The sequence below is a fragment of the Nipponia nippon genome, unplaced genomic scaffold (genome assembly GCF_047370975.1).
Source record: "Nipponia nippon isolate SJK-2023a ecotype South Korea unplaced genomic scaffold, ASM4737097v1 scaffold_15, whole genome shotgun sequence".
In the NCBI taxonomy this organism is placed as follows: domain Eukaryota; kingdom Metazoa; phylum Chordata; class Aves; order Pelecaniformes; family Threskiornithidae; genus Nipponia; species Nipponia nippon.
In genome coordinates this window covers 11,991,243-12,005,228 of record NW_028262331.1, presented here as the reverse complement: position 1 = coordinate 12,005,228, position 13,986 = coordinate 11,991,243, and the positions used below count along the sequence as shown (strand labels likewise).

The 13,986-nt window shown below is 56.4% G+C and overlaps 1 protein-coding gene across 1 annotated transcript; it reads left to right on the top strand.

Annotated features, from left to right (window-relative positions):
* The first annotated feature begins 5,006 nt into the window (after positions 1 to 5,006).
* LOC148056351 (argininosuccinate lyase-like) lies at positions 5,007 to 13,986 on the top strand. Its single transcript, XM_087752009.1, has 17 exons — positions 5,007 to 5,142; positions 5,256 to 5,318; positions 7,362 to 7,556; positions 8,293 to 8,376; positions 8,688 to 8,744; positions 9,000 to 9,097; positions 9,740 to 9,817; positions 10,126 to 10,203; positions 10,348 to 10,400; positions 10,759 to 10,821; positions 11,040 to 11,154; positions 11,823 to 11,907; positions 12,082 to 12,141; positions 12,420 to 12,503; positions 12,705 to 12,785; positions 13,160 to 13,266; positions 13,746 to 13,986. The coding sequence occupies exons 2-17, from the start codon at positions 5,307 to 5,309 to the stop codon at positions 13,894 to 13,896; spliced, it is 1,401 nt and encodes a 466-aa protein (XP_087608135.1). The 5' UTR covers positions 5,007 to 5,142; positions 5,256 to 5,306; the 3' UTR covers positions 13,897 to 13,986.

Sequence of the window (13,986 nt, the reverse complement as noted above, 5' to 3'; positions counted from 1 at the left end):
CTCCTGTCTTGCGTCTTTCTTCTCAGGGGCAAGATTGCGCAGGGCTTCCTCAGCCCTGGTGAGGCTTGGGGAAATGTTCGCTGGTGTGAAAGAACGGGGGCTCTCTTCTCCCTGGCAGCGGAGCTGTGCTATGGGGTGTTCAAGCTCTCGGGGGCTGGTAGGTAGAGAGCAGCAGGAGCGTCTGTCTACAACAAGAGACCTGAAAATGGTCCTTCCTCTTGGAAGGGAGGGTGGTGGACCAGGGCAGGAATCGTTCCCCTGTGCTGGGCCCTGGTGAGGCCGCCCCTCGAATGCTGTGCTCAGCGCTGGGCCCCTCACCCCAAGGCGGCCATGGAGGGGCTGGAGCGTGGCCAGAGCAGGGCAGCGAGGCTGGGGCAGGGGCTGGAGCCCAAGGCTGGGGAGGAGCGGCTGGGGGAGCTGGGGGTGCTCAGCCTGGAGAAGAGGAGGCTGAGGGGAGCCCTCATCGCTCTCTGCAACGGCCTGAAAGGAGGCTGGAGCCGGGGGGGGTTGGTCTCTTCTCCCCAGGAACAAGTGATGGGACGAGAGGGAACGGCCTCAAGCTGCGCCAGGGCAGGGTTAGGTTGGATGCTAGGAAAAACTCCTTCCCCCAAAGGGCTGTCAGGCCCTGGCCCAGGCTGCCCGGGGCAGGGGCTGAGTCCCCATCCCCGGGGGGATTTAAAAGATGTGTGGATGTGGCGCTTAGGGACATGGTTTAGTGGTGGCCTTGGCAGCGCTGGGTTAATGGTTGGACTCAGTGATCTTAAGGGTCTCTTCCAACCTAAATGGTTCTGTGCTTCTATGCAGCACAAGGCTGGATCCAGCAGTGCCAGAGCAGGCTACACAACGTGCTGAGGGAGGCTGGTGGGTGTGCACAAAGAGGGATACCTGGCACTGCATCTGCAACGCGTGCCCCATCTCCAGCTGTCACTGCCCTCCTCACAGGAGTAGGCCTGCCTGCCTGCCTGCCCGCTGGCAGGGGGCATTAAGTCGCCAAAAGAAGTCTCCTCACCCCCTGGCACCAAAACTTGCACAGCCTAAGGCAGGACTTGGCCACAGGTCAGCCCACAGGTCACTCCAGCCCATCACAAACCACCTTTGGCTCTGGTTTCCACCAAAGCACAGGGGCTGTATGGTCCCAAGTCAAGCTTTTTCCTCTGTGTGACCCAGGCCTAGCTAGCTGGGGCGGAATGCTTGAAAAGAGACTGGTGTGGCTGGCTGCCTCTTACAACCTGATACCGTCTTCCTTCTGTCCTTACAAAAATATAATCAGAACAAAGACCAGGAAAAGCCTCGCTTGGGGAATGAGAATGCAGCAACCTGTGTCTTTCACAGGGTGAAAATATTTGATTAAACAAACACTTGTAACATTATTCCCCACTATTGTTCTGCAGTGATTTCGGGACAGAATATGCCTACTACTTGATTCAAAAGGTAGAGAAAGAACAGTTGCCTACAGGCAAGGTGGGGCAATTTTCACTAAACACTAAACCAGCTCGACCCTGGCACCCACAGCACAGTAGTGCCAGCTTTGTTACGGACAATCTCTTTTCCGTCACAGCATTTTAAAGCTGGTGTTTTGCTCAGCACCCTGCCCTCCACGCTGATGCAGCAACACCTTATTGACTCAGTACTGCAAGACTCCGTAACCCACGTAGGTAATGGCAGTAATGCAAGCATTGCCTCAGCACGGTAGGTTAAGGGCTGCAGCCCAGACGGTGCTAACTGCCACGAGCTAAATCTCCTGCCCTTAACGAAGTACCCCAGGAGACACAAAGTGCTTTCATCCTACCTTTGTAGCATTTGCACTTTAAACACGTGGGAGAACCAGCAGCAGAAGTTCCTTTTTTCAACACTTCCCCCCAGGCTCAGCCTCCCTGTACTCTGGCCCTAAACCTGATCTATTCTCCTGGCATTTGAAGAACAGCACATTTCAATCACCGCTCCATAAAGCTCCCTGGTGTTTGCTCTGTTACGTCCTGCTGTGGTTCTCTTTCGGCACTCGCGTCTCACTCTCCAGGCAGGTGAGCTGTGGCCGGGGAATCGCTTATGCACACTCAGCGGAGAGGGGAAGAGCAAGAGAGGAAGGGGACACCAATACCCAGCACCAACAGAGTCAGAAGAAGGGATATCTCCTTGTCTCCACCTCACAGTTCTTTTTTTCCCCTCCCATAAGCCTTCTCCATCTGTGCCACTCCCCTCTCCTTCCGTATTTGTGTCTTCTAGCTCCTGCCCAGCACCTCCAGAGGCCTCAGCTGAACAGATTTTCTCGTGCTCCCACAGCAATGTCCGGCACGGTGCCTTCTGGCCCGTGCTGAGCACCACAGGGCCCTGCCAAACCGGAAGCAAAAGGGAGGCCTTAGCAGACGATCACATCTTGGTTTCCTACTTAAATGAGCAGTTCATCATCAGTGGTACTTCCCACCCACCCACCCTTTTCTTAAAATTGTGAAATAATTTAGATTGGGAGGGACCTGTGGAGGTCTCTGAAGCTCCACAGACATTACAGGAGTATGTGGGCCACAGCGTCTTCAGACTTTCACCATCACCCTCCAATGCCTCGTTGTGATTTGGGTTTTTAGAGCCCTGTCCCTTCCCGCAGGAAGATCTGTAGAGACAGAAGGAGCAACGGCTTGGACACTGCTCTGGACTTGGTCTAAAATGCCGGCTCCATTACAGACCACAGGAAGGGACTTCAGCCAAGAATTCATGTAGGCTGATCACGAGCTACTGAAACTCTCAGCACACGGCTACGTAACTCTGATCCGACACCCAAGCAGCTCACAAACCTACAGAAGAGCTCCTGAAACATTACAAAAAGTAGGGAACTCTTCACTGGATCCCGTGAAGGAAAAGATCTCTAACCTGCTCTTACACTCTGGAAACATCCTGCTGAATGTTTTGCCTCCTGAACAAATTGCTGCGCCTGGTCTTTTTATCCCCTAGCTCTCCACTGACGAGGCTGAGCTAACACCGCTTCTCTGCCGCCCCAGGAGCCGCGACAACAGACGCGCTGCGGGGCTGCAACGGCCCCTGCGGGCACCGCGGGTGAACCCGAGGCAGCCGCATCCGACCGTGCCCATCTGGGCTGGCCTCCTCTGCGCCAGGGGCAACGCCAACCAGCTTCACTGAGATTCTTCAACCATTTCTATTCCTCACCTTACAGAGAAATGCCCGTACAGATGAGCGGAAAAAAATACAGAGAGGCCTGGGAGTAATGGAACAGAAATGGGAGCTTTCACTGTTATATTTAACCGTGTTAACTGTTTAAATACAGGGAACATTTAGAAATCAAAACTGTCACGTATCACACATACATGGGGTTAATGATGTGAAAACACAGAGAGCAAAACAGATACAGGGGAACCCTGCGAGTGCCACCGAGACCCTGTTCTCCCTTCTGCAGCCCTGGGGTCACAAACGGTGCCCGAGGGCGCGGTGGCGGGACAGTGGGGTGCCCGCCGTCCCCTCCCGGCTGCCGCGCCGCGGGCACCCTCCCCTCCCCCTTTGCACTTTGGGCAATTCCCGTACTGTTTCTTCAGGGAGAAGGAGGTACAGCCTTCGCGTGGGTTGTGCATGTTCCACGTAGCGCTGAGAGCCCACAGCACAACCCCCGGCAGGTACAGCGTCTCCCCGCGTATGATTCATTCCGGATGGAAATCTAGTCCTTACTGTTTTGCCAAATCCTCAGCAACCTCCTGTCAAAGCCCAGAATAAGGACGAAGACATTCATAAAAGATGAACATGTCAAGAGAAGCTTATTAAAAAGCAGGGGCTTGGAAGAGGAAGGAATCTGGCAGCAAAAAGGTTCGAAGCGCTTTCTCAGTGGGGACAGCACGATGCTCTGCGCATCTGCAAGCCTGGAACTCTGAAAGGGAACAGGGTCGTTGTTACCCCAGAAAAAACGATCACAAGGGGAAATGTATGAGAAGCGGTGAATTCATAGCTGGCTATGAATCCAGATAGAGAGTTTAAGCCTTGTTCTGGCCTGATACTAAGGGCAGCACACTGGAAACCCAGCTGCAAAAGGTACTTGCTCATTCAGGCTGGGTAGCCAGACGCTGTCTGACGCTAGCCACGTCACTCCGCCTGCGTCCTCCCTGCTACAGAAAGCAGCGTGCCCTAAGCATGCAATCCCACTGTGCCCTAGCCTTCATCTTCACTCAGAAAGGGAATGAACTACTGTTCAGAGGAGAACATCGGAAAGGCAGCCGGCCTGGGTCCCTTCCTGCCTGAATTATCCCACGGGCCTGTGACAACAGGGAGGTGAGGGGCACCCCTGTGCTGGGCCCTGGTGAGGCCACCCCTCGAATGCTGTGCTCAGCGCTGGGCCCCTCACCCCAAGGCGGCCATGGAGGGGCTGGAGCGTGGCCAGAGCAGGGCAGCGAGGCTGGGGCAGGGGCTGGAGCCCAAGGCTGGGGAGGAGCGGCTGGGGGAGCTGGGGGGGCTCAGCCTGGAGAAGAGGAGGCTGAGGGGAGCCCTCATCGCTCTCTGCAACTGCCTGAAAGGAGGCTGGAGCCGGGGGGGTCGGTCTCTTCTCCCCAGGAACAAGCGATGGGACGAGAGGGAACGGCCTCAAGCTGCGCCAGGGCAGGGTTAGGTTGGGTATTAGGAAAAACTCCTTCCCCCAAAGGGCTGTCAGGCCCTGGCCCAGGCTGCCCGGGGCAGGGGCTGAGTCCCCATCCCCGGGGGGATTTAAAAGCCGGGTGGATGTGGTGCTTGAGGACATGGTTTAGTGGTGGCCTTGGCAGCGCTGGGTTAACGGTTGGACTGGATGATCTTAAGGGTCTTTTCCAGCCTTAACGATTCTGTGATTCTATGGACAGGGCTGGTTAAAGGGCAGAAAAACCCAAAAGGGGGCAAGAAAACGGGGATGCGCTTCTTGCCCGGAGATAAAAACGCGCTGTGGCGGCAGGCGAAGGAGCAGCGGCCCCGTGCTGCGGGGCGGGGGCCGGGGCGGGCAGGGCCGAGGGGGCGGCGGGGCCCGGAGCGGGGCCGGCCCGGGGCCACCCCGCCCCGCCGGGGCGGGCCGAGCCGCCAGCCCCGCTCCCAGGCGGGTAAAAGCGGGGCGGCGGGGCCGGGGGGCAGCGAGCCGGCGGCGGGGCTGCGGAGCGGAGCCGAGCCGAGCCGAGCCGAGCGGGGCCGGTGAGCGGGGCCGGGCGGGGACCGGGGACCGGGGACCGGTGAGCGGTGAGCGGGGACCGGGACTGAGCCTCGCCTCGCCTCACCTCTCCTCGCCTCACCTCGCCGTTCCGCAGGTTGCACCAGTGGCCAGGGTCGCTGCACCAACCAGCAAGACGGCGTCCGAAATGGCAGCCGAGGTGAGGGCGAACTTTGCTTCCCTGGAGGGGGGGTCTCGGGTGCGCTGGCAACCGCGAGTTCCACCGAGTTAAAATCTCAGCCCCTGCCATTGCCGTCCGGTTCTTCCCCCCGCCTGGGAGAGACAAATAACCGCTGCGGTCCGTTCCTGCCGGCCTGCGTGTAGGCAGGAGGCACTTTACAGCAGCTTGTGCAAATACTGCTCTGGACAAAAGCTGCGTTTTCAGTTTCCGTGCGGGTAGGTGCGACGTGAGCAGCCGCCCTGGCGAGTCACGCTTTCTGCCTTCCGGACGGCTGCCACAGCCCGGGCCTCCTCCGCTCTGGGCTGCAGCCAAGGGTCCAGCAGCCGTCAGACTGTGCCTGCCACTTCTCCAGCCAGAGTCCTGCAGCTAAAGTTAATCTTTCAGTTTTGATTTCCCGATTGCAAACGTGTCTGTTGCAATGTTTCTGCTACCCCACTTCTTATTTGGTGGAAACCTGCAGTACTGAAGATACACCTAGATGCCTGTTCCCCATTCAAGCGCTTAGCCTCTGCTACTGGCCTTTAATTTCGCATCCCTGAGCCACGCTCCCATGGGCACCAGATGCCTGCGGAGGGCCTCTAACGCTTTTCTTTTTCAGTTCTGATCCCCCCCTCTGCCTCCCCTCAGCTCTCCGACAAAGCTGCCTTAAAGATGTCAAAAGGCACGTGCCCACGCTCTGACCTCCGCAGGCCTCTCCCGCCGTCCTCTCAGGCACGGTGTTTCAGCAGCCATCGGCAGAGATGGGAGACGGTCACCAGGACAAGCGTTTCTAAGGTTACTCACCCGTGCTTTGGCTGACTGATAAAGCCTGGCACAGATCAGCTTGCGGCTGCCCCGCAGCTTCTTGCTGTCCATGGTAGTTACAGTGCACAGCATGAGAAAGACTGACAGGGGCGATTAAAAAAATCAAGTAGATTACTCATTCTTACCCACTCTGTAATGGAAATTGTGTTTGTGCCCTTCCTCTAAGTGTCCTCCCGTTTCTTTTTTGTGCCTGCTGGGGCTGGAGAGTTGCTTTTGAACTCTCGGATAAGCTGTAAGGTCTCCGCACAAGTGAAATTCCTGTCCGTGTCAGCGCAAGGTTGCCAGAGGCAGGGCGTCGGGGTGCCCTACCCGGGCAAGCAAAAAGCTGCTGATCAAGCGACAGAGGCGGCTCTTAGCCAGCGAATCCACTCAGCTGCCAAATCACTGGGGAAAACGAGCTGGCGCACACCCTGCCGTGATGCACAGCTGGAACTGGGTACCTGTCTTCGGTCACCCAGGGAAGCAGGGAGGTAGATAACGCATTCAAGTGAGTGAGGCCACTATACGAATCGTGGTTTGGGTGGAAAAACAACTTTTGTTCCTATGTGTTTTAAAAACCCTCTTTTTGTTGATTTATTTTTCTGATGCTGAAAGGTACCCAGACCTCCCCTTCTGGAGTCTGCACCTTAGCCAGTCCTATGCTGATCTTGTGCCAAAGCTTGCAAGCACGTCATGGACTCTGGAGATGCTTCAAATTGCAACTTTAAACACTTCATAAGGTGGCTTGTGCTGGCCTAGAGCTCTTTGTCAATCAAAGAAAAATCTCCCCATTAGCTCAACAGCACAAAAAGCCTTAGAAAATACTAGCCTTCACTATATTCCCTACGGACCGCTTTACTTTCCCCCCCTTTAAAAGGCTATCAGAGGGTTGTTGACCTGCAGCTGCCTCAACAGAAAAATCCATGCTGGTCGTGCAGCCTATGCCCTGCTACCCATTGCAAGGACTCCCTGGAGTCCTGCGGAGGGAAAGCACCGTGGAGGATGCCTGAGCCAGACCTGACCCCTCGAGGGCCAAGTGATGGTGACAAGTTCTCCACCTCTGCAACTACTGGCCAAAGGTCCTGCAATCCAGGGGCCTTCCTGGTCAGTGCTACCACATGGAAGGGACATAGCTGAACATGGCCTCTGTGCTGGATCGACAGATCACTGGATGCTCCATGCATAGGGCCATAACTGCCGTTATTAGGCCTCTTTAATTTGTTTCTTCCTCTCTCTCAGGGGGATAAACTCTGGGGAGGAAGATTCAGCGGAAGCACAGACCCAGTCATGGAGATGCTCAACGCTTCCATTACCTATGATCAGAGACTGGCTGAAGTTGACGTCCAGGGGAGCATGGCTTATGCCAAAGCCTTGGAGAAGGCTGGGATCCTGTCTAAGACTGAGCTGGAGAAGATCCTGAGTGGCCTGGAAAAGGTATTTGTTTCTTCACATCTGTCACGCGTGCTGGAACGCATGGCTCCTTTTCCAACAGCATCTGTAGTAGCCTCCCTGAGTTGCTGTTCTAAAAAGCATCTTTAAAGGTCCTCGTGTCCTGTTCCTTAGAGGTAGGCATGTGCGGAAGTGCTTTGTGAAAGGGAATGCGCTCCTAAAGCATGGACGTGACAGGCCCACGTGTATTGCCCTCAGTGCACTTGGAGGCATCAGGGCAGGGGATCGATGCTGAAATCGCACCCCGCTAAAGGCACCAGAGCCCAGCAGTAGCATGAGTTAGGAATATTCTTCTTCTGCTGGCACTTGGGATCCTTTCGAGCCTGGCTGCCTGAGTTAGTAGGGGGCAATGCACAGCTTTGCATAGGGCTGAAGAGAAGTCCGCAGCTAAGCGCTTTTTGAAAATATCCATTGTTGTTGCTCACCCACCGTGGACAATGGCGAGTCTATACGATGTCTGTATAGGGAAATCCTCGCGGAGAATGCGAAAGCAATCCCCGACATTTCAGCTCCCTTCTTCATTGCATTGCTTAAATCCTCCTATAGCCCTGGCACTGCAGGGTCATCACGGGGAGAGATGAATCCCACCGCGTGCAGTGCAGAACATCAGGATCTAGCAAGCAGCCAGCCTTGGTCTGACAGAACAGGAATGGCAGAGCTCCCGGGAGACTTAACACTTTGGTTTCCAGTGGCTGACTGGTGTTTCTGCTGATGTTTGTAGATCTCTGAGGAATGGTCAAAAGGAGTCTTTGTGGTGACCCAAAGCGATGAGGATATCCACACTGCCAACGAACGCAGACTAAAGGTTTGGGTCCTCCAGCCTCTTGTTCCCGGTCCTCTGTAGCTAGATCTGCCTGACGTGAAGTGCACGCACCTCTGTCCCACTCTGAAATTCCTCTGCACCTCGGGGCACAATCAAGTGTCCCCAAGACCCCTTTTGTGGACCGAGGCACCGTACAAATATAGAACCCAAACTTGCCCTTCCCCAGAGGAGGCCCCGTGGCTGCTCACAGGATCCTAGAGCCGGGTCCCTTCCAGGCAGGGGGAGGTCTGCTCATGCGGAGCTTCCTCCTCAGAACACAGAGATGCTGACAGAAATCCTCCTCTTGTCCTCAGGAGCTGATTGGAGACGTAGCTGGAAAACTGCACACTGGGAGAAGCAGGAATGACCAGGTATGTACGGAATCTTTTTTCCCCTTTGTACTCCTCTCCCACCTCAATTCAGGAGACCTTGGACCGGAACGGCCTTTGGCTCTCTTCCTGGAGAGCAAGATGTAGTGACATTACCACATCAAAATTACCAAATGATGAGAGGAAGATGCACCTTCCCATCACACAGAACAAGGAGGGCTTTACTTTGCACTAAAAGTGGCCAGGCACGAAGTACGTCACATTCTGCTTTGCCTGACTGTGGCCAATCTCCTCCAGGTCGTGACTGACTTGAAGCTGTTCATGAAGAATTCCCTCTCTGTCATCTCCACTCACCTCCTGCAGCTCATTAAGACCCTGGTGGAACGCGCTGCCGTGTAAGTCCTTTTCCATACCCACGGCCTTGGCCCTGCCCGGGCAGGAGGCTTCCAGGCTTGCTCTTTGACTGACACCCGTCAGGGCAGCAGCGGGGTCTTCTGCGGAGGACGTTACAGCCAGGCAGCGTGCGATAGCGCGGGGGAGGCCGACGGACCCTCCTTCTCCGCAGTTCCCGTCACAGAGACCTTCCTCTTCCCCCAGTGCACCCTGGCAAAGGAGCTGGGGTGGGAGGTCCAGACGAGACCTTAGAAGGCGCCAGATCCATCTGAAGGAGTGGGGAACTTTAACATGGCTCAAGTTGCTGCCTATGGGAAAAGCTCGGCTGTGCTAACTCCCCGTCTAACTGCTCCTCACAAACCACAAATTCCACAGGGAATCCTTGCCTGCCACAGAGGCATTACTGTACCAGGGAATTTTCCAGGGAGGCCTGGGGCAGGCCCACCACACGGGCAGATCGGGAGATCTAACCGCAGGGTGCTTAGGGAGCAGGCGGCAGGGAGAGGAGGCGAGAGATCCAATTCGGCACAAGCCAGGCCAAAGAAGTTCTCTTTGTGACCTTGCTAGAAAAGCCTGGCGCGCGCCTGCCGCTGCCCTCCATCCTGACAGCTGCTGCTCCCCTCTTTCTCTCCTTTCCCATGCAGAGAAATTGATGTTCTCTTCCCTGGCTACACCCACCTGCAGAAAGCTCAGCCCATCAGATGGAGCCAGTTCTTGCTCAGGTAAGCACCTTTCGCAGGTGGCTGGAGGAAGCCTTCTCCACCCTGGGGGCCCTGCTCAGCCGGAGCCTAGAAGTGCAGCGTCCTCCGAGGGGCAGCCCGGGGTGGTGACAAACCAGAGCGAACCCTGCAAACTGGGACAGGAGCTCCCCGTGTTCCTGCGTGGCTCTGACCAAGCCGGGACTCAAGCGCCGAGTGGGCAGTGGAGGCCGACTCCCTGAACGCCCCATCCTTGGGCCACAGTTACCTCTTGGTCCTTGGGACATTTTCTGACTGCAGGTGCTTCAACTGTCGTGATGTTTTTTTCCTAGCCATGCTGTTGCACTGACCCGTGATTCCGAGCGCCTGGGAGAGGTGAAGAGGAGGATCAACGTCTTGCCTTTGGGAAGGTAAAGTTTACTGTTTGTGTACTCTCTGGGCCTCGCTTTGCTCTGCAAAGTCTTCAGAGGTGCCGTCCCTGCTTCCTAGAGCTCAGTTTTCGTTGGGTTATGCAGGGTATCATGCATGACTTCTGTTTCTTTCTCCCCTGGCAGCGGCGCTCTGGCTGGCAACCCACTGGACATCGACAGAGAGCTTCTGCGTAGTGGTAAATGTCTCCCTATGACTGAGAGGCACAGGATATCTAGGAGGGAGGGAAGCATTGATACATGGCTCCCAAAGACAATGTAATGCACTATCCTGGAGCCAAAGCCTTTCTTTCTTAAGGCTTTTTACTGCAATGAGACAGGCAATGCCTCTGAGGTTGGAGCAGGAAGAGCCACCTCTGCGGCACGCTGGCTGCCTGGGGCTAACAACAAAGACCCCAGCCAGTGTAACACTTAGGCATGCTGGTGTTCCTGGGACTAGTCAAGGGCTCACGGTCCCCTGCGTGCTGGGGCACCCTGCTGCATTCCAGCTCCAGCCATGCCAAGCCTGACCTCCTCTGTCCGTCGCCTTCCTTACAGAGCTGGACTTTGCTTCCATCAGCTTGAACAGCATGGATGCCGTTAGCGAGAGAGACTTTGTGGGTAAGCACAACTCGATCACTTCTTCCCACCGCTGTTTTAGAAACAGGCTTCCGAGACCTTCCCAGTTGACCTCCTTTAATAAGGGGCCTGAAATCCCCCACTAGGAGGTAATTATACAGAAAATCGGCTTGCTCGTGTTTAAACTCCAGTCAGGGCTCCCTGGGTTGTCAAGCTAACAAGCACCTCTTTCACCTCCTGATGTCCTGCCTTCTCTGCAGTGGAATTCCTCTCTGTTGCCACCCTGCTGATGATCCACCTGAGCAAGATGGCTGAAGATCTCATCATCTACAGTACCAGCGAGTTTGGCTTCCTAACCCTCTCTGATGCTTACAGGTGGGTCTCTGGGCAGAGAGCCCTTCCCTTAGTCTCTCCTCCTAAGCGATCCTCACCTGCGAGAAGGAGACAGTGGTGGGGGCCTCCCCGCTGCACGAGGCTGACACAGCAACAAAAGGCTGGCAGAAAGGCAGCCTTGGGGTGAACATCCCTCAGTCATGAGCGCTTATTTCTGATTCTGGTAACTCCACAAGCCTGCATTCAGCAGACACTCCTCCCCAGCACTGCTGCCAGAGAGAACTTCCTCCTCTGCTGGGAACGCCTGCCAAAGCCCTTCCTTGACGAGCCGGGTTTGCAATCCTGACAGTCTTCCCGTCTCTCGGGGCGGCACAACCACAGCCCTCCCTCCCTGAGGTCACAGCAACACTCAGGCTGGCCTGCTGATACCAGCTCTGGAGCGGCTTGGGGCAAAGTCTCCTTTTTCTTCCCCTTTGGGAGGTGGGACTGTCTGGTAGCTCCAGACAAGACCACAAAATCCAAGGTCTTGCGGTGGGAAACACGAGAAGCTCAGCACACTCGGTTCACTGCTTTCCTACACCCTAGAAAGGTGTCCGGGGACGGGGGACCTACCTCTCACCTTTGGAGGGCTCGGTCGGGCCGCTGCAGGACCTGTGCCTGTAGGGACTGGGGTCTTGCTCACCGGTGCACTCCAAACGCCTTTCTTTCAGCACTGGCAGCAGCCTGATGCCTCAGAAGAAGAACCCCGATAGCCTGGAACTGATCCGCGGCAAAGCGGGACGAGTGTTCGGACGGGTGAGCCTGCTAACGAAAGAAGCGGGATGGGGAAACCGCTCATAGCGGGGCTGAAGAATCTTGTTTCTTCTTGCCTCTGCGTAAAGAAAGGTGCCCAGTCTGAGCTCTGAGCCTCTGCTGGGGCCACGTGCTTCTCTTCTTAGAGCCAACCGCCTCACCTCTTTCTCTCTGCAGCTGGCTGCTATTCTCATGGTTCTCAAAGGACTTCCGAGCACCTACAACAAGGATCTGCAGGTAAAACAGACGTTAGTTTTCCACCACCTCTCTGAGCAGACACAGCTCTCTCCTGCTCTCGAGCAGCCTCGCGCTACATTTCCCTGGGCAGGCCCTGCTGCGCGCGGGGTGCTGAGGAAGGGGCTGAGGCACGGCACGCTGCCGTCGACAGCCCCGACCCTCGCAGGAGCCCCTGGGATGCCGGCCCTGCTCGCTCTGCTGGCCGGGCTGCTCAGGCCGTTGGCTTCTGGGCTGCATCAGGTTGACTTAGAGCCATTTCCATCCCTGTTCCACCGCAGGAGGACAAGGAGGCCGTCTTTGATGTTGTGGACACCCTGAATGCTGTGCTCCAGGTGGCCACCGGAGTGATTTCTACCCTCCAGGTAAGGCTTCAGCCTCTCTCTGTTGCACGTGGCTGGGGTGCACATTCTGGGAGCAGCACAGGTCAAGGTGCTCTGGGCTGGTCCTAAGATGAAGGCTCTTCAGTGGCTCACCCGTACTCGTCATTATGGCCCCCAATGTCAGCGAACATGTCCCCAAGGAGGAGCTGATGATAATGTCTCCCTCTGACCATCCTTCTGCAGATCAACAGGGAGAACATGGAGAAGGCTCTGAGCCCTGAGATGCTGTCTACTGATCTGGCTCTCTACTTGGTTCGTAAAGGAGTAAGTATCAGAGGGAGGCGTGGAGCCGTGATTTCTTTGGATGCAGAACACTGCTCAGCGAGGGCCTGAGATGAGGCCTTCTGTTCTGTCCCCAGGTGATGAGCAGCCTGGGTCCACAAACAGGAAAGCTGGAAACCCATTGTTTACATGTATCCCAAGTAGTGGAACTGCTGCCAGGTGGACTTGATTGTAATTTACAGGTGGAGTTTTACCTCCTAACGCCTCCCCTCTTCACACCCCAGAAAACCTGGATGCACATGGCATTACCCTAAGTGAAAACAAGCCCACCCAAGAAGACAGCACATCCATTTTTTCCTTTGAGGCTGCACCCCAGGTGCCTGGTCACTGACTGCGGCCTCTGCTTCTCACTGCAGATGCCATTCAGACAAGCCCACGTTGCCTCTGGGAAGGCCGTCCACCTCGCCGAGTCGAAAGGCACCACCATCAATAATCTCAGCCTGGAAGACCTGAAGAGCATCAGGTTCGTACCCCCGTGGTTCTGCCGCGCCTGCCCTCAGCAGGCGGGTACCGGCCTCCCTTCGTATGGGCCTGCTTATGGCGCCGCTGCCCCAAACGCCTGGGCCAGGCAGCTCCCCAAAAGCCTCCTGGCCTGAATAGCAGCGCTGCTGCTGCTGCTGGGCCGGAAAGAACTGCAGGGGGACGGCATCCCTCCCGTTCAGCTCCAGCGGGGCACGGGCAGCAGCTACTGGGAGGGACTGGAAGAAACTCAGGCCTTGGCCCCAAACCTCCTCGCTCTCCCCTTGGAGCTGACTCCCCTGGGGTCTGCCACAAGCGGCTACTGCCAGGCACCAGAGGTGCAGAAGCAGGGCTGCAGGAGGCCTTTCCCCTTGGAGAAAGGCTGCGTCTGCGCGCCCTCCCCGTCTCTGCAGGCAGTGAGCCGGTCAGGCCAGCACACAGCACCAGCGCTCTCCCCCGACCCCTCTGCTCTTTCCCCCCCAGCCCCCTGTTCGGCAGCGACGTCTCCCAGGTCTTCAACGTTGTCAACAGCGTGGAGCAGTACACGGCCATGGGCGGCACCGCCAAGAGCAGCGTCACTGCCCAGATCGAGCAGCTGCGGGAGCTGCTGAAGAGGCATAAGGAGCAAGCTTAGAGTGTGGGGAGAGATCCCGTGGATGCAGCGGTGTGCCTGTCACACTAAGCTGGAGTTAATAAACACTGGGGTGCGTGTAGTTCACTGAAA

Bases quoted from the DNA above. Each gene is read 5' to 3' on its own strand.
- LOC148056351 (XM_087752009.1), top strand. The intron at 7,557-8,292 runs GTATTTGTTTCT...TGATGTTTGTAG, and splicing joins TCCTGAGTGGCCTGGAAAAG to ATCTCTGAGGAATGGTCAAA. The intron at 13,267-13,745 runs GTTCGTACCCCC...TTTCCCCCCCAG, and splicing joins GAAGACCTGAAGAGCATCAG to CCCCCTGTTCGGCAGCGACG.